This window comes from Eurosta solidaginis, chromosome 1 (assembly GCF_040869045.1).
Source record: "Eurosta solidaginis isolate ZX-2024a chromosome 1, ASM4086904v1, whole genome shotgun sequence".
NCBI lineage: Eukaryota > Metazoa > Arthropoda > Insecta > Diptera > Tephritidae > Eurosta > Eurosta solidaginis.
Window position 1 is genome coordinate 318054119 of NC_090319.1, and position 24023 is coordinate 318078141.

The 24023-nt window shown below is 35.2% G+C and overlaps 1 protein-coding gene across 5 annotated transcripts in view; it reads right to left on the reverse strand.

The window, feature by feature from the left end:
* LOC137237700 (very long chain fatty acid elongase 7) overlaps positions 1-24023 on the reverse strand; it is a 100691-nt gene that overhangs the window by 13582 nt on the left and 63086 nt on the right. For 4 of the 5 annotated variants that reach the window (XM_067761738.1, XM_067761741.1, XM_067761740.1 and 1 more), the window contains exons 2-7: positions 11775-11883; positions 8404-8594; positions 8248-8328; positions 3773-3935; positions 3499-3635; positions 3136-3432 (exon numbers count right to left, since the gene is read on the reverse strand). In XM_067761738.1, coding sequence (XP_067617839.1) covers positions 3136-3432; positions 3499-3635; positions 3773-3935; positions 8248-8328; positions 8404-8594; positions 11775-11835 — 930 coding nt within the window. In that variant the 5' untranslated portion in view covers positions 11836-11883. Of the gene's footprint in view, positions 1-3135; positions 3433-3498; positions 3636-3772; positions 3936-8247; positions 8329-8403; positions 8595-11774; positions 11884-12459; positions 12479-24023 lie in introns of those variants that run through there. The other variant, XM_067761742.1, reaches the window with a different exon arrangement.

Consider the following 24023-nt stretch of genomic DNA (forward strand, 5'->3'; position numbering starts at 1 on the left):
AAAAAGTAATATATACAATTATTAAAAAGAAGACAGACCACGTCTACATTTACACTTTTTTAAGTTTTAAATGGAAAATAAAAAAAAAGTTTAATAAATGTAAGCGCGATAACCTAGCAAAAGATTTTAGGCCGAGCTTCTTTTCCTATTTGCGTCGTGCTACTTTTTTAATTTTCCCTACAAATTGGAGGGATGGGACCTACTTGGTTTTATTCCGACCCCGAACGGCATCTGCAAGACAGATGAGTTTTCACTGAGAAGCTTTTCATGGCAGAAACACACTCGGAATGCTTGCCAAACACTGCCGAGGGCCAATCCCGCTTAGAACTTTTCTTCTAATTGAAAAAACTTGTTTCTAAAATTTTGATGTTGCTTTGCCCGGGACGTGAACTCAAGATTTTCGGTGTAGTAGGCGGGCGCAAAAAATAAAGAAAATATATATTAGGAATTTCAAAGTTCGAGAGCTGACTTCGAAAAACCGAGAAATTGCTTTTTGGTGTATGGCTCGGCCTCTTCAGAGAAACTGATTTGGTTCAATACCTAAAAAAGCTTATTTTACGAACACATGTTTTACAAATGAAAGATATTGTTTGTAAACCTTTTAACAAACTATTTCGCAGCTTTTAATAACATAATATTCATCAAAAACCAGCGCAATTAAGGAATATTTTCAGCAAACAAGACTGCTGTTCAACCGTTGATCGACTACATGCTGTAGGCGACTTTGATTATCTTTGGTCCACTTACATTGGGCGCTTTCAGCAAACGGAACTGTTGATCGTTGGTTGAGTGATAACTTTCTGAATGCACCGCTGAGTTTTTTTAATCTACTTTAACGGTTGGAATTTTACGTCAAACGCTCAACGTGTCTATTCGGTTCCCTGGTAGTCTTTGACACATTTCAAATTGTTGGTTATGAATACATTTTTTCCTCTAAAAGTTATAGTGAAGTGTGCTGTAGTGATGTGTGAAAAATAATTTCAGAAGTTCTTTTCCTTTAAATTTAAGCATAATTATTTCATTTGGCAGTTGGCAACTTTTCTATCAATTAACCGACGGCAACACGTTTACAACGTATCGACAACAATTTTGTTCGTTGAAAGCGCCCATTCACTTGACCGGTTTTGACATATTGTTTTGTTTATGTTCGCGCCACAATGAACTTTTTTATATCGATGCATTCAACGCAATCTTAAGGGCCAATTAAACTTCCTTAACCCTAACGCCATAGTCGTAACCATACCCATATCCATAACCAACTCCAATGTGATTGATTAATGGTGCCTTAACCTAAAAATCGTGAAATTTTCATAAAAATGGAGAAAACGCAAAAAATTGCAAAGATATATCACAAACAATAAGTATCATAGTCAAAACGTATCAAAAAAAAATAAATAAATAAAATCAACAAAAAGTTAATAAATTATCCAACTCAAATATTTTTAGGTTATGGATATGGCGAAAAACCAAAAACCAATTGGTTGGCTATGGTATGGTTATGGCGTTAGCGTTATGGTAGGCACCATTAATCTATTACATTGATTTATATAAGATTGGTTCGATCAGCTGTTTTATCTGGTTATGGATAAGTCACCATTAATTGGGCCTTTATGCATGTTGAGTAGATTGCACGTAATTTTATGGAGAAGGGCAGATCGAGCGACAATAGCGCCACCTGACATACAATAGTTCTTCTACTTTTGGTACATGTGCTCTGAGTGCTTTCACACTTGGCAAATCTAATTATTTTTTCCCACTCATTGGTACTTTTCTAATATTTTCCACAATTACAAACTGAATTTTAACATAAGAACAGGAGACAAAATATGTTAGAAAGTACTTTTCCCGTATAATGTAGTAGTTTTCCTGCATGTTTATAACAGTGCTTTGAGAATTTTTTTATGTGAATGGGTTACCCGAAATAAGTTTAAACCAGGGATGCACCTTAACGTTAAGCTAATCGTTTATCAAAAAATTTCCACCGTTTCCGTTGAAACACTTCGAAATATTATCGATAAAGAAATTATCAAGATAAATTGTATCTCGTTTTTAACCGAAACGAAAAGCTTTCGTTAACGTTAAAAACGTTAACAAAAACGTGATACTTTATGTTTGAATTGTGCTGGCAATGCTATAGCCATGGTGAAGCCGTAAGGTGGCAACAACGAGCGCACATACACACACAAACTCTATGTAATTTGTTTGTGTAATTCGTTGGTGGTAATGTCAAAAATACTCTGAGAAATGTTCGTACTGTCAAAATTCATGAGAAAAGTTGCAATCAGCTTGGCTAATGCTTTCACCTTTAATGACTCCGCCATCAATCAGCTTTGCCAGCATAGTTTGAAATTAATAATCAACATAAACGATTTGATTTCGTTTTGATATGGCAGAAAACGAAACGAAATCATTTCGTTAATTTGACGATTTTAACGTTAATAAACGAAACGAAATGACTTCGTTTCGTTTATTAACGTTGATTATCGTAACGAAATGATATCGTTTCGTTGGTTAAGCATGCCTGGTTTAAACTGCTAAATCTGAAGTTCTTTTATATTTACAAACGCAACAACTTGCGTTAATTGTGACGCTGCCATTACTAATACAAGTTTTTCTTTTAACGCCATCGTGAAGTGTGAGAAACATGTTAAGATGTTCTATTCCTGAAATCATAAATTCAAATCAGTTATATTGATTTTCCCACAGGGTGGACGGAAAATCGTTCCAACATACATCGAGTTATAGACGCTTTACAATAGTTTGTTTTTATTAAGTTACTAAGCCTTTATTATGACGGAAAACACTCGGGGATAATATCATTTTTACTTTAAAATACGAAGACAAGATATCTTTGGCAGGATGGAAATAGCTATATTGTTAGCCGGTATGTTTAAGTCTTCGATTTTTCTGTCATAATAGAAAGCTTAATAATTTAATAAGAACTAATTATCGTGAAAAGCGTCTAGACCTCATTCAAACTTACAGAAGTTATATTCCTTAAAAATTCAGGAATAGGTATTGCATTTGACAGTGGGCTCAACCCGCCGTTCATAAAACAAAATTTCTATCACTCAACAGACGGAAACATGTTTGCAACGTATCAATAAAAAAAATTCACTCAAATACATAACTTACCATGCAAGCGCCCTTATTGTTGTTGGTGGACGCTATCAGATGATTGGACAAATCACCATTTGTTGCTGACACGCATTTGCCATTCGTCGCAGGTATTTTTGTATAACCATTTGTATTGGCAACTTTAACTGCATCGCTGCGGACGCGCGCATTTGTATACTTGGCTTTATAAAAGTCTGAGAAAAGAAACAGGAACATAACGCCATGTAGGCCGATCCATACCATGAATCCTTTAGGATAATCGCAATCTCTAAATAGTAATTGGAATTGATGTGTAAAAATAGCAACAAATTGCGCCTTAAAAATCGAAAAGAAAATGCAATTAATTTCATGTAAAAAATGATGCAATTCAATAAAACATACCATTTGGAAAGTGGTAAGATATTTTTTCCACCAAATGAATTTCTGGTATTTGGGGCCCATTGCAGCAATCATATAATAAAAGTACATAACAATATGAACAAAGGAGTTGAGTAAAGCAAAAAATGTGCTGTGACCGCCTAGTGAGAGAAAGCAAGAATAGAACATATTTGTTAATACGGTGTATAAAACAAAATATTTTATGTAAAGTCATATGACAGTATGAAACCCAAAAAAACATGGTAGATAGCAATAAATTCAAGCCCAATTTGATTACCTGGCGCAAATTTCATACCCATCCATACAGAGAAGGGCATGCAGCCATGATGAATGACATGCAACGTTGATACATGTTCAGTTTTTTTACGCAATATGAAGAATAGCGTATCAAAGAATTCTGTGAATTTTGAAATGTAATACCACCAACAGGTGCTTGCCATCTGTGATGGAATATGCGAAAAAAATAAAATTTCAATAAATAAATGAAATTCAAGTAAAAGTACCAACTACAATATTATGTGTGTAAGCATGCATGAGTATGTAATGTAAATATTTACATGCAAGAATGAAGGGCATTTGCATTTACGATTACATAAATGACCAAGCCTACATTATATGGGCAGGTTGTTTTGCACCTTTACGGAAAAAAAGCTATGCACAGTCGCTTACAATTAAAATGGGTCAGGACGTTTCCACGGTTAGTCCCAACAAGAGTTTGTGATTGGACAAATACACTATAAGACCGACGGTCTTTTTTTCTGGGTATTGGACGAAACAATTTTTTTGTAGATACAAATTTTCAAAGTTCGAAATTGGACTGTTTGAAAAATTAAAGTAATAAAGTAAAACAATAAAGTCAATATATATTTATATTTATTTTCAGGCTTACATATAAAACAGGTGTTATAAGGGGTCAAAAGGCAGATCTTCGAAAAAATAAAACCTATAAAATACATATGTGACCTGGAATCATGAAACGACCTTATTGTGCGGAAATATCGTTTTTCACTTTTTGAGTGATACTCATTGGAAATTTAACGCTCTTTCCAGTGGAACAAGCCGCAGTTTTCTATCTTTCTTAGTTTTTTCACAAATCGCATTTAAAGCCAAATCGGACTACAAATACGAGTTTTTGAAATATTTCGATCCACCTATCGGAGATTTTTTTCCTTATTATTCCATTGTCATCGGGTTCTGTACTATATTCCAAGTTTCAAGCTTGTGACTTATCGGGAAGTTACTTAAATTTTAATTACAAAATTCGTTCACAACGGCCGGTCGCTACACAGAGTCAAGCTAAACAAACACTTTAAACACGTTTTTCTCGAAAACTTGTTTTCGCATAATAGGTTCGTTTCATGATTCCAGGTCACATATGTAGATGTACGAAAAAATAAACGGATCTGTTAAGCGACATTTATATTTCCATGCACTTTGATTCGCTGAATTCGAATCCAGAATCGCCTTACCAGGTCCCAGATTGGGAACTCTCAGACTCCAGTAATTTTTTCGCTTTTGTGATTGGGACAGAACATCAAGTTAGGCCTGGCCCTGTTTCCACTTTTTCTATTTTTTAATACAATAAGTAAGAATATATATATTAGGATGGGTCCAATTTCGAACTCGAAAAACAATATTTCTAAAAACGGGTAAATAATTTTTTTGCGTATGAATTCGTGAAAGCTGGCATTTTGTTATCGTATTTTCATTAAATCACTTTGCAAGCGTAAAAGGGTGTCATTTTCGAGTTTTTATTTTTTATTCGCGAAAGGATTTTAAAGTCTTCAAAAGTGGTCGAAAATACTCATTTCGTGATATTTGTTAAAAGATTATATTTCTAAGCAGCTAGACTGGGATTAACAAAAAGTTCTGCTCATACAGACCCTGTCGTATTTCAGAAAAGACCTATACAAAAGAGGGAGGTAGCAAAAGGCCCCTATCATGAATAGAATTGGCCAAACTGACAGGATATTTGAGAAGAGGTATACAGCTACCCATGGGGTCTTTGCTACAAAGCAGTAAATACTTATTTGGAGAGGTAAAAGAGCCGGCTGTGGTGGTGTAAAATTTGAAAGAAGGAGGGCTATCACTCAGGCAACATGGTTTCAGAAGTGAAAAATGCATTCTAGGCGTAATTGCAGACGTTCTTACTAGCGTAGAAATAGCACAACATGGTAAAATGCAATCCAGACGAGATGTTGCAACCTTGAACGTAAGAGTCACTTCAACATCGTACGAGATGGACAAACTTTCTAACCTTCTTGAAGCAACTATTCTGAAACCCATGCTCCCAACAGCCCGCTGCCAGAAGCTATGTTAGGAGTCTGCATACTCATATACCACACCTTAGATGTCCTAAAGACCATGAAAGTCACATGCCGAGCAGCATAAAGATCAATTCTCGTTCTTGATCTATGAAACGTCAGCTACGATGGATATTTCAGTATTGAAATGCTGCTGGCACATTCTGAGTCGGGTATGCAGCAACATTGCTGCAGCAATTATAAAAAGACCGCGATATGGTCAATCAGTGGCTAGACTCTCGTCCAGTTGAGCTGATAGCAGCGAACCAAAGTTGATAATCCTAACATAAGCGCGCAAACCGCCAGAAATTTGTTTCAAGCTTTAACTGCAAACATAAGCTCAAAACAGATAGTCAACTACTTAGGCTTAAGATTATATGCCTACTAATGCAGTGGACGCAAATTGATCACAAATGTCAGAGAACCAAATACAGCGAATAGCACCAGGCGTACAAGTGACCGAACAATCCCCATCGACCTATTAGTGCCTTAATGAAGGACATGGGAAGCATAGAAGCAGATGGGGGATACGTAAATCATGGGGAAAGACTGCTAGGAAAATCAACAACGATGGAGATGGCCGCGACCTTATTGGTTGATTTTCAAGCAAGGATAACTAAAAGCTTTGGCTGCAAAGGCTAGAGCAAAGAGTCGGCCAAACCACTATCAATAATTTTGTAGCAAAAATTATTAGCGGTCCAGAAGATTGACAACAAAGCAGCACTTCAAGAAACCCGCTCACAAAGCAAAAAAGCAGTGCCTGGACGTAGGGACAGTAGGCATTCGCTATTTACTTCTTCGCTGGAACTTTTCATAGCCAATAAATATATTAGCAACATACTGCATGACCAAGGTGGAAGTTTATGATGAGAAGAAAGAAGAATGAAAAAATGGTATAAGATAAATGGCGGACTCTGGTCCATTGCATGTCTTCTACGCATCTAAAGTGCTCAACCGAGTTTGACGAAATATTCATGCCATGCCCTGTTATTAAAAAAGCTGAATTAGCTACATATATATGTACATCTTTTCAGCAGATGTCTAAAATTTTGTAAATAGCTTTAACATCTGAGAAAATCGGAGCGTCAAATAGCGAATCGAGAACTTTTCTATACCAAATAACAAATTGGTAACACTTCGATAAATATCGACAAACCGATAATGAATCCATAACTCCTCGGTGTTTGTTATCGATAGCAAATGTATATAACATTGCGATACCAAATCGATAATTCTTCTATAACTCACCGATAAAACACATAACTACCGATAGCCCGTCGATAACAGAACGAATAAACCGTTAATACTTCGCCAACAAACTGATAACACGCTGTCTGATTTTGGTGTTGGTTTCGACTTCTAATCCTTCTTTTCCTCTCCCCTCCGTTTGTTCTTTCCCCTCCTTTCCATTTCTCTTAGTAGAAAATTAGTTTTTCTAAGCGGGGTCGCCCCTCGGCAGTGATTTGATAAATACTCCGAGTGTATATTTGCCATGAAAAGCTTCTTAGTTAAAACTCATCTGCCTTGTAGATGCCGTTCGGAGTTGGCGTAAAACATGCAGGTATTTTCCCGCCAACTTGTATGAAAAATAAAAAGGAGCACAACGCTAAATTGGAAGAGAATTTCGGCCTAAAATCTCTTCGGAGGTTGTCGCGCCTTGCATTTATTTATTTTATTTGCTGTATGATTTCGATCATATCAACTCTACCTGGTACAGTTTCCTTACTGCAGTGCAGTGACTTCATTTACACCAAAACTAACGCCTACATTCAGGATTCCCCCATACCGTGAGCTAAGATGTTTACGCCTCAAAAGGACAGTACCATTTTGACTGTGAGCGACTGTATATATGTATATTAGGGTGGGTCGATTTATTAACCGATATCGCGCCATCGATTTTTCGATAGGATTTGGGTTCAGGAAAAAAAGTTCCACAATGCACACCCAAAAAAATTATTTTCGAGCCTGCGAAATTTCATTTTGTTGATTATTTTTCGACTTTGATTTTTAAGGTTTTTTTTCATGACCTACTAAAAAAATTTTCATTTGATTGTAAAATTTTCAATATTTTTTAAATATTTTTTTTTTTTTTTTGACAACGTTTTTAGCAGACATTTTTGGGTCGGACAGGGTATACATATGAAAATTTTTTTAGTAGGTCATGCAAAATAACCTTAAAAATCAAAGTCGAAAACAAAAATCAAAAAAATGAAAATTCGCAGCCCCGAAAATTATTTTTTTGGGTATGCGTAGTGGAACTTTTTTTCCTGAGCCCAAATCCTATCGAAAAATCGATGGCGCGATATCGGTTAACTTTCGCCCATAAAAATCGACCCAACCTAATATATATATGTGTACATGTGTGTATGTATTTAAGTATACTCAAATGCAACACGCACTGCAAATGCAATTTCATCATAAAATTTTGTTATATATAAATAAAGCTTACACGCATAGCCAATGGACTATTGGAGTAATCAACGGGTTGACATTTGAAACTGTAATTACCCCACCAACCGCTCATTAAGTACTGTAAATAAAAAATAAAACCAATTTAAATTTAATCAATATGTTACATTGCATAATAAAAGCGTTATAAATTTACTTCATAAAAAATCCACGCACTAAATACTGTTTGAAATAAATTATAATAGATGAGTATTTGACGCAGGTCCAGAGCTTTTCGTTTCGCCATCAAACGCGGCGCTAACGATTTACTAAAATAGGCATAAAATACGCAGAGTGCTAATGTGGGAAATGGCGATGACATCATGGGCCAATCTTTGACGCGTGGATCTGCAAGTAGTAAAGGGAACAAAATTTAATGAGAGTAAGAAGCGTGCAGGTGTTTGATAAGAAAAAAAAAAATAATCTTAATTGGTTGCAAATTTATATTTTAACGAATTTCGGAAATCAAACGTTGCGACTGACACAAATTTAAATTTATTAACTTATAAATATGTAAATAAAGCAAGAACAACAAATGATTTATATAGCTTTAAAACTTGAAATATAACTTAACATTAAAATTCAAATTTATAAATTGTAAATTAGGCGCGTGATATGTTTTAATTCAATATTAACATACACACGTGATATGAATCGAGTGCCAATTTTTACGACGAGTTTTCATTTTTTTGAACACCCATGCATGAAACATGGATATTTGAGGCATGAATTGGAGCTATGTATGCATGCCAGTATAAATGCACATTTATTTCTTCTTAACATGTGTAGTTTTTCAGAGAGCATGCATACTTTATTACACCCTTTGTACTACTTCTGTATGCATATGGTTGTATCAATACCGAATGCATACAATAACACTAGCCGTATGTTTCATACGTAGGAAATCATTATCCCTGCATTGAATAATAGGAATTTATGCTACAATACTAGTAACATTGACATGATGAACGATGATGCAACTTGAGGCCATCAACTTGGATTATATGGACCATTAATACACGCATAATTCTTACCGAAACTCCACCATCTTGAAAATTGTCTTCACGACAGCTCAACGATGGCAAAGCATCCTGGGACAAACGGTCGGCGGTCGTCATTAATCCTCGATATATTTCAAGTTTATTGCTCCAAGTTGCCAAATCTCTAATCAGTTATTCAGATCCTGGAATTCTTTTCGAAAAAGAAGGATTGTTTCAAGTAAATACATTTCCTATATACAAATAAAATTTTCAAGACAATAAAGAAAAGTTTATGTTTACAAACTTACAATCATTGATACAACATGCATATTTCATGCATGCATTAACCTTTTTCTACTCGGGTACCAATGAATTGTTCATACTTTATCACTAATACAGCACGCACACTTTTTATACGAATAAATATGTTTTCAATTCAAAAAATATGAATCTAACATACTTTTTCATGCATTTAGCATACATACATCCTATATGCATACAATGGGTAATTAGTATTTCGTTTAAAAGTAGGGTTCTGTTTTCAAGTTTTTAAAGCCATACTGGGAAAAGTAAATACCTTGTATCCTTAATTTTCTTAAGCCTGATAGAGAATAGGTTTTCTACAATTTTGATCAGTATTTGTCTTATTTTCGTTAATTTAAAAAAAAAAACTTTGAATGTGATAACGAAAACTATGTCCAACAATTCTAAAAACGTTTTCGAAAAAATTCTTTTGTAACAAACTACAAAAAATGTTCGAAACTTTTATGTAAATTTTTGGTGCGAAAGAAGACATTTGGGTATATGAATGTACTCTACAATCAATCTGTATAGAATATAAAAAAAGTGGACGTCAACGTCTCTTGTTAGAAAACGGTTAAGTTCACTATATTTCTGGAACTATGTCAGGAAGCTATCTTGTTCTTGGTGAACCAATTCTAATTATACGTAGTGGTCACCTAAATATCACGCATGGGTGAGTGGAGCTTAAGATGCTGTATGATGGAACTAATAGCAGAAAATACTACGAGACAATTCGGTCGATAAATGAAGGTTTCTGCAGCGTGGCGAATTTCTGCAGGACTCCGCCGCACAAATCGTACGACTAAGGTCCAATTGCAGAATGACAAGTTCACTTTTTCACTCAGAGCCAGCTTCTGATAAACTCTTGCATTTTTGACAAGTTTCAAAATTAGCTCTGAGAAAAAAGTTGAATTTTAGCATAACTAAGACTCTAAAGCAATAAAGCGTTGAGAATTGATAGACCACTGTTCGAACACGCAGGCACATGCTGCTTAATGTGCCAAATCAGATGTATATTTCTACAAGCCGAACCCGTGCGCATCTTGCGCAGCCAATATAAAAGTCTCTTATCAAATATCAACAGAAATCAGCTGTTCTATCAATCAATTGAAATTTACAGCTGGTGTGTGGTAGCGACTGTCGGTAATGCAGTGCAAATATTCAAAATAGTGCCATAGTAAAAATAGATTTCTTTGTCTGCTCACAATCGTTTATTTTTAACAAACTATTTTAATAAAATATAGCTAAATAAAAGCATTACGACCAAAATTGCCCAAAACTCGCTAATAGCCTGAATCTCCATATTTACCCACAACCAAAACTTTGTTTATAGATTTGCATTCCGAATAAGAGCGAAAAAGGGACCCGTACATAAAAACAACAATTAGAAATAATATATATGATATACAGCAGGGAATAGAAAAATAGCAGCCGCCATTTTTTTTCACATTTCGTCTATAAAACTATTTTTTTATTTCGATATTTTAAGAAAACAAGTTTGTAAATTTTGTAACTGCAATTTTGCAAACCAAAGGTCTGAGATTGGTTAACATATTTTCAATTACACAAATTATAGATCGAAATACAGATAGACGAAATTTGACTAAAATTACCACTGATATTTTTCTGGCACCGGACATATTTTTAGTTTCTTCAAAAATATATTTTTGCCAACAGTTGTCCCATTCGGTGTTCATGGCCTGGGCTTACCAGACGTCGAACCAGCAAATAGGATAGGTTATAGAAAGATTCTAGTATTTTCCAGGAGTACATAATTATTTTGTTGAATGTTCTTCCTCTTGCAATGATAAGGAGATATCCCTCAGGTTTTTGGGGAGTTTTGTCGATGTTGATGGTTATTTGCTGGTTATTGATACGGTAAGTGCCCGAAAAAACACCATTAGTGCGCTAACATAACCATCTCGGGAAACGTTTGTTGTGACCACGTTGGACCTTCTTAGTCATCCAACACCCACCTTCCCTGTAAAACTTGGGGTTACCAGAGCCACGACTGCTAAAAAACAGGATTCGCCACGGGTAGATGAGGAGATTAACAATTAAAATGAATTAAGGATCTTTCAGCTTGGTTGAATAACAAATTTCTAGTAAATTTATGGAAATATTTCGTCGATGTGTGGTTCATACGCACCGACCACTACAATGGTGACTTGTTATTGAATATCCTTAATTAAAACCACTAGTATTTACTATATAACATATATATTTACACAATTTTTCCACTTACCACTTCGATTGTCCATGAGATCTCTGTACCAATCATAAACTTCATGTAGCATAACAGCCATCTTTTTGATGTGAAGTTCTTGTTCTTGCGACTGTAGTTATTAAATGAGCTGTAAAAAAAAAAACAGAAAAGGATTTCAATTATTATATATTTTTTAAAATTACAGCATGCAATCAAAGTAAAAAAGAAACCGAATAGTAGAAGCATCCATATAAAAGAATGCTAGCATAAAAATAGCAAATTGATGCACAATCAGCTTTAAACGCGCCGTCTAGGAAAATTCCCAACAAAATAGAGTGCAATGACAGAAAAGGATTGTGCTAACTATGGTAGTGAAAAGAATGAGGAAAAGAGTTTAAAAAAGGTAAAACGTTAAGTATTCAATGCCAACTAGAGCAGTAGATTTGCACATCAAAAAAATTCCATAACAACGTTTAGAGTGGTGCTTCCTCGCCTTATTTTGTTATCGTTGCACACACACTTAATTGATTACAGTTAATTTGGCGGGTTGTTGCCGGCATCGGTGCTTCAGAAAATATATGACTAAATTGTAGATAAAATTAAACACATGTTTAATTGCATTATGGGGGAAGAAGCGCTCACTGATGTAAAATGCTCAAGCTGCACGAGTGAACATTGAGAACAGTTTTTTATTTTAATTTTTATTTTAAATTTTTGCATTCACCTTTATGGAAATTTCTGTTAATGCGTTGTCATTACGGAATATTACAATTAAAAAACATAATAACAAAAAAATCAGCCAACAGCAATGTGCTATTAAATTGAAAGGCGGGTATAAACTGTCATAGCATCACTAATCAAGTTGGGTTGGAATGCAAAAACCAACACAATACAATAACAATGAAATTGAAATGCAATAACAAAAAAACAAAACCAACATAATTCTGATTTTTATACCTAGTTGTGCTCAGTGAAGGTACTAAAACTTTGTTCGCATAGCAGCATTGCAAAAGAAATCGATAGAAAATACACTTTAAACCGTCCCGAAGCAATACCGAAATGCTAACGCAAACAATCGCGCAATAATCTGGATATAGTCCTGAGCTATTTAAAACGTAGATGCCTCCGAAATGTTCTCAACTTAATCTGAAATTATACAGAAAACTATCCAAAAAAGAACTGGTGATAGGGCTAAAACCATTCCGAAGTAGTTCCGAAATTGTCACACAATAATAAAATAATTTGAAATTCGACATGTTGTTGTTGTAGCGATGATAAAGACACTCTCCGAAGCTTTTTGGGAGTGTTATCGATGTTGATGGTGGTCCTTAGCCCGATACTAATCCGGTACGTTCCGTAACAAGCACCTTTAATGTTAGAGCGCGACCATTTTGGGAACAATTTAATATGACCACATTGAACCTTCTATGCCATTCCGCCCCACCCCACAAATCCATTAGCAAATTGGGGTCGCCAGAGCCTCGGATGCTAAAGAAACAGGATCGCGCTATAGGTACATAGATGAGGTTGGCGATTGGGTTGAAGAAGCTATATATTGCGCTGGCAACCCCTTGAAAGTGTTGCGCTACACAACGCCTTGAGTCACTTGGATATTTTAGTCGCCTCTTACGACACGACAGGCATACCTCCCCTCGTAATGATCCACGATGTAAAAACGTTGGCGATAACAGTTTTGTAAAAAAAAAAATATTTTTTGGGTTTTGGAGAGTGTTTTGGTCGAAAAATTTACCCTTCCGCCATTTTCTTTTTCGCAAGCTCGAAAATTATTTTTTTGGGTAGCGTAGTGGAACTTTTTTCCTGAGCCCAAATCCTATCGAAAAATCGATGGCGCGATATCGGTTAATAAATCGACCCAGTCTAATGGATATATCTCTTCGGCTGATATGTATAGATAACAAAGATTTATAATTGCCGAGTTTTTCAAGCCACAACTGAAATAACGTGAGCCCGCTCACTCCCACTTTTTACAAAATATTCGGATCCCGCCTCTGGAAGCACAGGAACAGGGCGGCCCACCGACGAGACACCCGCTTTGGAATCGGCTAGCTTCAAATTTACGTTGGTAACTAAAAGCTTATTTAGTTAAGCGAAATCTCTTCAAGAAAATGCAAAAATTTTTACGAAAAAATAATATATATATGATATGCTGCCGCCTTATTCAATAAGTCCAATGGGTTACAGCGCTCTCTTAACCGCCTTCGGACTATCTTTTTATCGCCTTCGCTATTACCGGAGCTCAAACAAAACAATAAAACTGGATCCATCGCAGTTATTTACTTTATTTTTTTATGTTTTTGGCAACCAATTTGACAGTTTAAAATCTATTGTGAGTTAAAAATACAATCCAACCTAATGTGGATCGTAAAATTTATTGTGAATAAATAAATTACGTTCCGTTTGCAATCGCATGTTATAATTCCATTTTGTTTATACGTTTGACGTACCACGTAATTTTCTTTCGTATGGTTGCCGATCCGTGATCGTATGTTACGATTTGAGCCCAGCTTTGTGGGAAAATTATTATTATTTTTTTGTTGTTTTTGAAAAAGTGAAGCTTACTATACTGCATTTAATGTCATGTTACTAACAAAGATTTACCCAGTATAAACAATTAAAATTTTTGTTTAGAAAATCAGAAAAATAGGTTGAGGGCGTCGCTATTTCATATTTATGTGACTTATTTAAGCTATACAACTCTTCTACTATTTTCATCATACAACTAATTACAATGGGGTATATAATGTTCGCTTTAACTAAAACTCAAAACCACCTTACTTGTTTTAATTTGAAATCAGTGCCATTAATTTCAAGCTATTAAACTCGAGCATTACATGTTTCATGTATTCAAATCACACACAAAAAACGTATTATGAATATTGTTGCTGAGTCAATGCAACATGTCGCCAATAAAAGACAGCTGATTGACGATGCGACAGTTTTTTAGCATTAAATCGAAAATGTCAATGATATCAACGACACCTTCAAACAAAATTTCGGTGTTGTCTAGACTCAGTACAAATGTGTCTATTAAGGGCTTTTAGTTATTATGCTTATTTTAAGAAGCAACAATAAGTATTTTCGAGCATAGGATTCTAAAAGTTGGAATCATATGTTTTTTTGTTTACCAGCTTTCGAGCCATGTGCTTTTCTGTTTACATAACAATTTTGGTTATTTTATGAATTCCTGATAAATTTGTTATATTTCAATAAGAAAATCCAATAATTGCATCAAATACTAATCATTTTTTAAGGACAGAGAGCTATCTTCGACCTGCGATGTGACCGAACAGTGCAAGCGTATTTCTCTCTAATGAAGTGTCGCCGCTGCTGACACCATAGGCTTCCAGCGAGCCCGCAAAAACAACTGGTACGATGAGGAATGTCGGACCCCCTCGGAAAAGAAGGACGCTGCTTATAAGGCCGCGCTTCTTAAGGGCACAGAAGCGCATGGTATATTTTGGAGCGTTATCGTGAGGCGAACAAGGAAGAAAGACGCCTTGTTAGAAGGAAAAAACGTGTGGCAGAACGGCGTGAGTATTAAGAGCTTCAGATGTTGGCTGATAGGAATGATGCCTGAAAAGTTGACCAGTAAATTCGGCGGATGACAGAAGGTTTCAAGACCCGGCAGATTCCTGCAGGAACAATAATGACGACCTGGTAACTGATGTACAGAGTGTGCTTAAGTTATGGGGGGAACACTTCGCCTCATTGCTAGCAAGCTAGGGAGAAGATGAACCCGATACCCCAATCGCCGATAATGGAACTGATTGGACCTTATCAGTGCGGCTTCATATCTGGTAAATCTACTATCGACCAAATCAATTTAAAAGTATAGTACTCTCTCGACGAACAAGAAACACGCTCTACAAGTCGCTCATCATAACTGTCCTGATGTATGGCTCGAAATTATGGACAGTGTTGAAAGATGATAAGATGGCTCTTGGAGTGTTTGAGAGGAAAGTTCTCCCGAAGGTTTGCAGTCCTGCCCGTCTTGCCGACGGCGGCGAGTATCCACGGAGTTATAATGATGAGCTGTGTGAACTTTATGATGATAGTGCAGCGTATGGAAACCCAAAGGCTTCACTGGCTAGGTCATGTTATGCGAATGGGGGAACACGCTCCGGCCAAGTAAGTATTTCAGTCGACAACGCAGTTTAGAAGCAGAGGAAAGAGGGGACCTCCAATTATTTGGAAGAGACAGGTGGAGGAAGACTTGACCTCCCTTAGTGCTCCAAATTGGCGCCAGTTATCGCGAAGCAGGGATGTTCCCAAACGGCAAAGATCGTTTAGGCGGTTAAGCCCCAGTTAATGATTATGATGATGATATATAAGAACGTTCGCTTATTTAAAACCAACCAATTACACGCAATTATATCCGTGCCACCTGAATATACGGGTACCGCTTCGTACACGTAACATTTTTATCGTTATTTCGTATGAAAGATTTTCTTACAAACATACAAGTGAAGCAAATAATTAATAAAATTTGTTAAAAACTTTTGCTACTACTTTGCTAATATTTACACTGAAAGAAAAATACTGGTAAAATCAACTGAAACAGCCGTCAATTCAACCGAAATTTCTGTCAATTTTTATCCATCGCAACAAGATGTTGAATGAACTGCGCACTAATCGTTGATTTGTAATTGACCGTTTTAGTAGTCAAATGAACAAAAAAAGTTGTTGCGACAGCTTTATACGAATGTACCTATGTTGCGGTATTTGCAAGGCAGATGAGTTTTCACTGAGATCTTTTCATGGCAGAAATACACTCGGAGTGCTTCCCGAACAGTGCCGAGGGGCAACCCCGTCTAGGAAAATTTTCTTCTAATTGAAAAACCTTATTTCTAAAATTTTTATGTTGCTTTGCCCAGGGTGTGAACCAAGGGTCTTCGGTGTGGTAGGCGGAGGACGCTACCATCACATCACGGCGGCCGCCATATACATACGTAAATATGTGCATACATAGAGTACACAGCATACATAAGTACAAAGTAGAGAGCGCAGTGAGCGTAAAATTCTCTTTGAAATTTGCTCATGTATTGACTGTTGATCGCTGTTGAAATGACCATGAGATCAGTTGTGTTAACAAAAAAAATCAGTTAGATTGATTAGGAATCTGTCAATTTTACAGAATTTTGTTAACTTAAGAGCGACAATTTCTCTTCTGTTGAAATGACTAAACTAATTTGTTCGCTTGACAAATAACTCGGTTGAATTCACCATAAATCGATCAATTTCACCGAATCTCCGTTAAGTCAAGAACAACAGAACCGATTTGTTGATTTTACTAGCACCATTCTTTCAGTGTAAGGGGAGCTGTGAAAAAATTTTCTCAATGTTTATGTATAAAATTGTTGTCTGTCTGCTGATTGTGGTGTTTGAAAATAGTTTGGCGGTTTGAAACGCCATCATAATGCAAATAGCACAACAAAAAACAACCGCAATCATTTATACATTTATTATCTTTAACTTGTATATAAATTACATTCAAATTGTATGTCATGTACTTTTGTGCTTATTCTAGTTTTTATTTGCGTTATGCTTTGACTTTATATTTTACCGCTGTTCTAATAATTTACAAACAAGGGGAAAACAATGAGGGCGTGAACTGAATGTAAGTTTACTTCAACGTCTAATTAAATTTTTTATTTGATTAATTAATTTAAATCATATCTACAAAGTTTCGTATGAGGAACATGAGTGAAATGTAACGCAGAATGCGAGATATGACAAATTAAATGCAATCGTTGTTATATCAAAATCAAATTTTGCGATTGAGCTGAGTATTCAAGGTTCACGCTATAAACGCTAATTGAAGAGTAATAAAGGCATGTTTTTGTTGTTTATTGCTAGTATGTAATAAATGATTATGCGCATTGATAGAGATGTCATTAATGCGAGCTATATAATCTTAATCGTACAGACTACAAATTACTCCCAATTTTTATTGCATGTTAATAAGATAAGCACACAAATTGCTTGGTAAGAGATTACCAGTTGCGAACACGAGTAAGCAGTAAAATTTATTAATAAAATTAATCAATTGATTTCTACTTTTATCTATATATTTTCTTAAGCTATGCAAACTTATTTCGAAAAACGTCTTCGAACCAATTTCTAAAATTTTTGAAAAATTAAAAAATTTTTATGAAATTTTCGAATTATTGATCAGAATTTTTTAGAGTATGCCGTTTTGTAGTGCGATAATTCATTACCAAACACGGCTAAAACGAGTTAACTTGGTAGGTGGGTTGACCACAGAATAGAAAATTAGCCCACTTTTAAAAGAAGGTAATTTCAAAGTTTTGCAAGCTGTAATTTGGCAGTCGTTGAAGATATCATGATGAAATTTGGCAGGAACGTTACTCCTATTACTATATGTATGCTTAGTAAAAACTAGCAAAATCGGATTACGAACACGCCCACTTTTTAAAAAAAAAAATTTTTAAGTCAAATTTTAACAAAAAATTTAATATCTTTACAGTATATAAGTAAATTATGTCAACATTCAACTCCAGTAATGATATGGTGCAACAAAATACAAAAATAAAAGAAAATTTCAAAATGGGCGTGGCTCCGCCCTTTTTCATTTAATTTGTCTAGGATACTTTTAATGTCATAAGTCGAACAAAAATTTACCAATCCTTGTGAAATTTGGTAGGAGCTTATATTCTAGGACGATAACTGTTTTCTGTGAAAAAGGGCGAAATCGGTTCAGGCCACGCCCAGTTTTTTTGCACAGTCGTCCGTCTGTCCTTCCGCTCGGCCGTTAATACGATAACTTGAGCAAAAATCGATATATCTTTACTAAACTCAGTTCTCGTACTAATCTGAACTCACTTTGTATTGGTGTTAAAAATTGCCGAAATCCGACTATGACCACGCCCACTTTTTCGATATCGAAAGTTACGAAAAATTAAAAAAATGCCATAATTCTATACCAAATACGAAAAAAGGGATGAAACATGGTAATTGGATTGGTTTGTTGACGCAAAATATAGCTTTAGAAAAAAACTTTGCAAAATGGGTGTGACACCTACCATATTAAGTAGAAGACAATTAAAAATTTCTGCAGGGCGCAATCAAAAGCACTTGGAATCTTGGCAGGAATACTGTTCGTGGTATTATATATATAAATAAATTAGCGGTACCCGACAGATGATGTTCTAGGTCACCCTGGTCCACATTTTGGTCGATATCTCGAAAACGCCTTCACATATACAACTAAGGGCCACTCCCTTTTAAAACCCTCATTAGTACCTTTAATTTGATACCCATATCGTAGAAACACGTTATAGAGTCACCCCTGGTCCACCTTTATGGCGATATCTCGAAAAGGCGTACACCTATAGAACTAAGGTCCTCTCCCTTTTATAATACTCATTAACACCTTTCATTTGATACCCATATCGTACAAAAAAATTCTATAGTCACCCCTGGTCCACCTTTATGGCGATATCTCGAAAAGAAGTCCACCTATAGAACTAAGGCCCACTCCCTTTTATAATACTCATTAACACCTTTCATTTGATACACATATCGTACAAACGCATTCTAGAGTCACCCCTGGTCCACCTTTATGGCGATATCTCGAAAAGGCGTCCACCTATAGAACTAAGGCCCACTCCGTTTTAAAATACTCATTAACACCTTTGATTTGATACACATATCGTACAAACAAATTCTAGAGTCACCCCTGGCCCACCTTTATGGCGATATCTCGAAAAGGCGTCCACCTATAGAACTAAGGCCAACTCCCTTTTAAAATACTCATTAACACCCTTCATTTGATACACATATCGTACAAACGCATTCTAGAGTCACCCTTGGCCCGCCCTTATGGCGATATCTCGAAAAGGCGTTCACCTATAGAACTAAGGCCCACTCCCTTTGAAAATACTCACTAACACCTTTCATTTCATACCCATATCGTACAAACACATTCTGGAGTCACCCCTGGTCCACCTTTATGGCGATATCTCGAAAAGGCGTCCATCTATAGAACTAAGGCCCACTCCCTTTTAAAATACTCATTAACACCTTTCATTTGATACACATATCGTACAAACAAATTCTAGAGTCACCCCTGGTCCACCTTTAGGGCGATATCTCGAAAAGGCGTCCACCTATAGAACTATGGCCCACTCCCCTTTAAAATACACTTTAATACCTTCCATTCCAGGGTTACCCTAGGTTCATTTTCCTACATGGTGAATTTACCTTATTTTGTCTCCAAAGCTGAGTATGTAACGTTCGGTTACAGCCGAACTTAGCCTTCCTTACTTGTTTATAATAGCTCTGGAAATTTGTCTGTAAAATTGGAAAAGCTATATTTCGCTAAGGAAAAAAGCTATTGTAAATAAGATTTTTTACGAATATTAACCCATCAATTTACATAAATAGATTAGATATTTGTTGTTAGTGGGCGGCCAAAATGGGGGAAACACTTTATGTTGTTTCTAGAGGACTATTGCTCCCAATAAAATAAACAGTTTTTGTAGGAAAATCCCCATATGATGAATTTCATATCAAAACCTATAAAAAAGGCACATTTTGAACCAGACCCCCTCAGATTTTGATAGAGGTGCTCTTTACCTATACAAACACAACCCCATTTTTAGAAATTGCATTTTTGAAAAATTGTGGGCGTGGCAAGGTAATAGGTACTTTTGAGCTGTGATAACTACGGAATGGCTTGACCGTTTTCAAAGATCTTGGTACCATCGGAAAGGTATTCTAATCGGCTATCGAAATCGTACACTGAGAAAATTTGTATTACACTGAAAAGCATTTTTTTTTTCGTTTTTAAATGCTTGATCTTTGTAATTTTTTCCAAGTTTAGTTTTTAAAAAACTTAAAAAAAGATGGTTTTCAGCTAAATAAAAATTCTTACAGTATACGTCTTCGAAAGCCTATTTGAATACCTTTCTAATGGTACCAAATCTTTAAAATCGCATAAGCTTTTCTGTAGTTATCACAACTCAAAAGTACTATGATATCAAAATATAGAGATGAATTTACTTAAAAATTCTTATAAAAAAAAGAAAAAAAAACGCCATTTTAGTTTTTGGATATGTTATATATATTAAATAGACCTTTCTAATAAAAATATATTTTATTTTAAAATAAGTTAGAAATATTATTGATTCAACTCAACTATAATAATACTTTGATATTGTCGAAACGATCACAGAAATTTTCTATTTTACATCATTCAAATAAAAAACTTCATATTGTTCAAACTTAAATATTATCTTTCCTGAATATCTATATTGGAACTTAATTACTAATAAAGGTTATTGGCTTTTTCATATAGGATCAAGGACAATAGATTGGCGAGTAGATAAATCAAAATTATTATATGGAAATTTAATCCCCGTTAAGAATGTCGGCTATCGCAAATATTGACAAATTATTTGGGGACAATTTTTATAGTTGGTCAGTTCAAATGAAAGGACTGTTAATTATGCAGGGTTTATGGGACGTAGTCGAATTACCATGCAGTGCTGAAGCAACGGTTGCTGAAAAGGAGCAATGGCATAAAGTGGATCGAAAGGCTCTAGCTACCATTACTTTATGCGTAAGGTCTTCTGAATTAATTTATATAAGAAATTGTAAGAGCGAAAAATAGGCGTGGCAGAATTTAGAAAAGACTTACAAGGATAAAGGACATGGAAGGAAGGTACATTTTTTTAAACAATTGGTGAAATTTCAATTCACAGGGGATAAGAAATATGCGACGTTATTGAACGAATTTTGTTCGATTGTGGATAATTTACAGGAAATTGATATAGAAGTCCCCGACGATATTTTAAGTATCCTGTTGTTATGCAGTTTGCGGGGGATATGGAAGGATTTGTTATAGCAATTGAAACGAGAGACGAGCTTCCCAAACTAGATCATCTAAAAATTAAAATTTTAGAAGAAGAGCAAAGACGTGGAGGTAAAAAGAATTTTGGAGACCGTAATAATAAAAGAAAAAAATTTTAAAAGCAAACAGGATAGTAAATGCTTTTCATGTGGCATGGTGGGCCATATTCGTACCAATTTTTGTAATAGAAATAATAAAAATTTCGTTTTGAGTGCACATGGTTACAAAGATGAAGAACCAGGATGGATTCTCGACAGTGGTGCGTTATCACATATGTCTAATAATAGACAAATATTTGATTATATCCAAGAATGCGAACAAAGAATGATTTTGGCATCCGGTGAAAGTCTCATCGCAAAAGGTATTGGTAAGGTGAAGATTAAATAAGCTGACAAAGACATCGGCTTATCAAACGTAATTTTTGTACCTGAATTAAAATCGAATTTCTTATCAGTTAGTAAGATAATAGAGCGTGGTCATAACGTAAATTTCTTTAAAAACTATGAAATAGTTGCAGATAAAAAGAAGAATAAGATATTTGATGCTAACGTTGCTATGTTTAGTAAGGAAAATTCAGATTTTGTTATTTGGCACAAACGTTTAGGGCATTTGAATGCAAATGATATGAAGGAAATGTCTGGAAAGGACCAAAGGACCAAAGGATTTCAAGTGTATGACTTGCGCATTATGCAAGATAAGTTGTAAGCCATTTCAAGTATACAATAATGTAGTTAGCAAGGGAATTTTGGATATTGTACATAGCGATTTATGTGGAACAATGCGTATTGCATCTCACGGTCAGTCATTATACTTCGTTACATACATTGATGATTTTTCTAGATATATATCGATATATTTTGTGAAACGTGAGTCGGAAGTTCTGGATACATTTGAAGATTTCAAGCGAAAGGCAGAATTGAAAATTGGACAAAGAATCAAAACACTGCGTAGTGACAACGGAAAAGAATATTTCAATAAAGAATTTGGTAATTTTCTACGTGAAAGTGGTATAAAGCATCAACCAACTACCTGTTATACACCACAACAAAATGGTATAGTAGAAAGAGCAAACAGAACTTTAATGGAAATGGCTAGGTGCATGTTGGAGGAATCGAAATTGCATTATTCATTTTGGGCAGAAGCGGTAAATTCAGCAACATATATACGAAACAGGTCACCATCGAAAGTACTTATGGGAAAAACACCATATGAATGCTGGAATGGATATAAACCAGCGGTATCACATTTCAGAACATTTGGATGCGATGTTGTTGTTTTGGATAAACGTAAGAATAAAAATAAGTTAAACCCTAAAGGTGAGAAAATGATTTTTGTTGGGTATTCAAGTAGAAGTAAAGGATACAGATTGTACAATGAGGAAACAAAACAAATTGTAACTTCTAGAGATGTAACATTTTTCGAAAACTCATTTCAAAGCAAGGCAACTATAAATTAGAAGGATGGTTGTGAAGATAGTATATCTAAATGTAATGATTGCGATATATTTATTTTTGAATTAGCAAAGAGAGATCGGACTAATTCGAGTACATATGGTCATAACCAGTTAAATGATAATGTTTCTGTTGCAAATGAACAAGTAGCAGATAGTTGCAATAACGAAAATAATGCTTCCGTAGAAGTCAATGTAAGTTTAAAAAGAAAGTGAAGGAGATCACAACTGGAAAGAAATGGTTTACCTGGAAGACCAAGAAAGATTTACGAAACCGAGGAATTGCCTCAAGTGATTGTGATAACAGTCATGCAAAGAGATCCATTGACAGTGAAAGAGGCAATGAATAAAAGGAATGCAGAAGAGTGGAAGAAGGCGATGCAAAAAGAATATGATGCATTATGTAAGAATAAGACTTGGGAGCTTGTGGATAAGCCGAAAGGTAAAAATGTTATTGGAAGTAAATGGGTGTTTGTTACTAAGCGTAGAGCTGATGGTAGTATAGAAAAACTTAAAGCTCGTTTGGTAGCAAAAGGGTGTAGCCAAAAGTATAATATTGAGTATTTTGATACATATGCACCAGTAATTCGTCATTCTACTATAAGCATGTTACTATCGTTAGCGATTCAGTATAGTTTATTGAAATATCACGTTGATATAACGTCTGCATATTTGAATGGACAATTAAATGAAGAAGTTTATATGAAACAACCCGAAATGTTTAAAGATGTGAAATTTCCAAATAAAGTATGTAAATTAAAGAAATCACTTTATGGTTTAAAGCAAGCAGGAAGAGAATGGAATAGAAGACTTAATGAAATACCAGAAAAGATAGGATTTATGAGGTGTAAATCGGATAATTATTTATATATTATGAAAAAAGGAAATGAAATGAATTGATTGCGTGTTCTTTAGAAGAATCAATGGAATGGATTTTTAACGA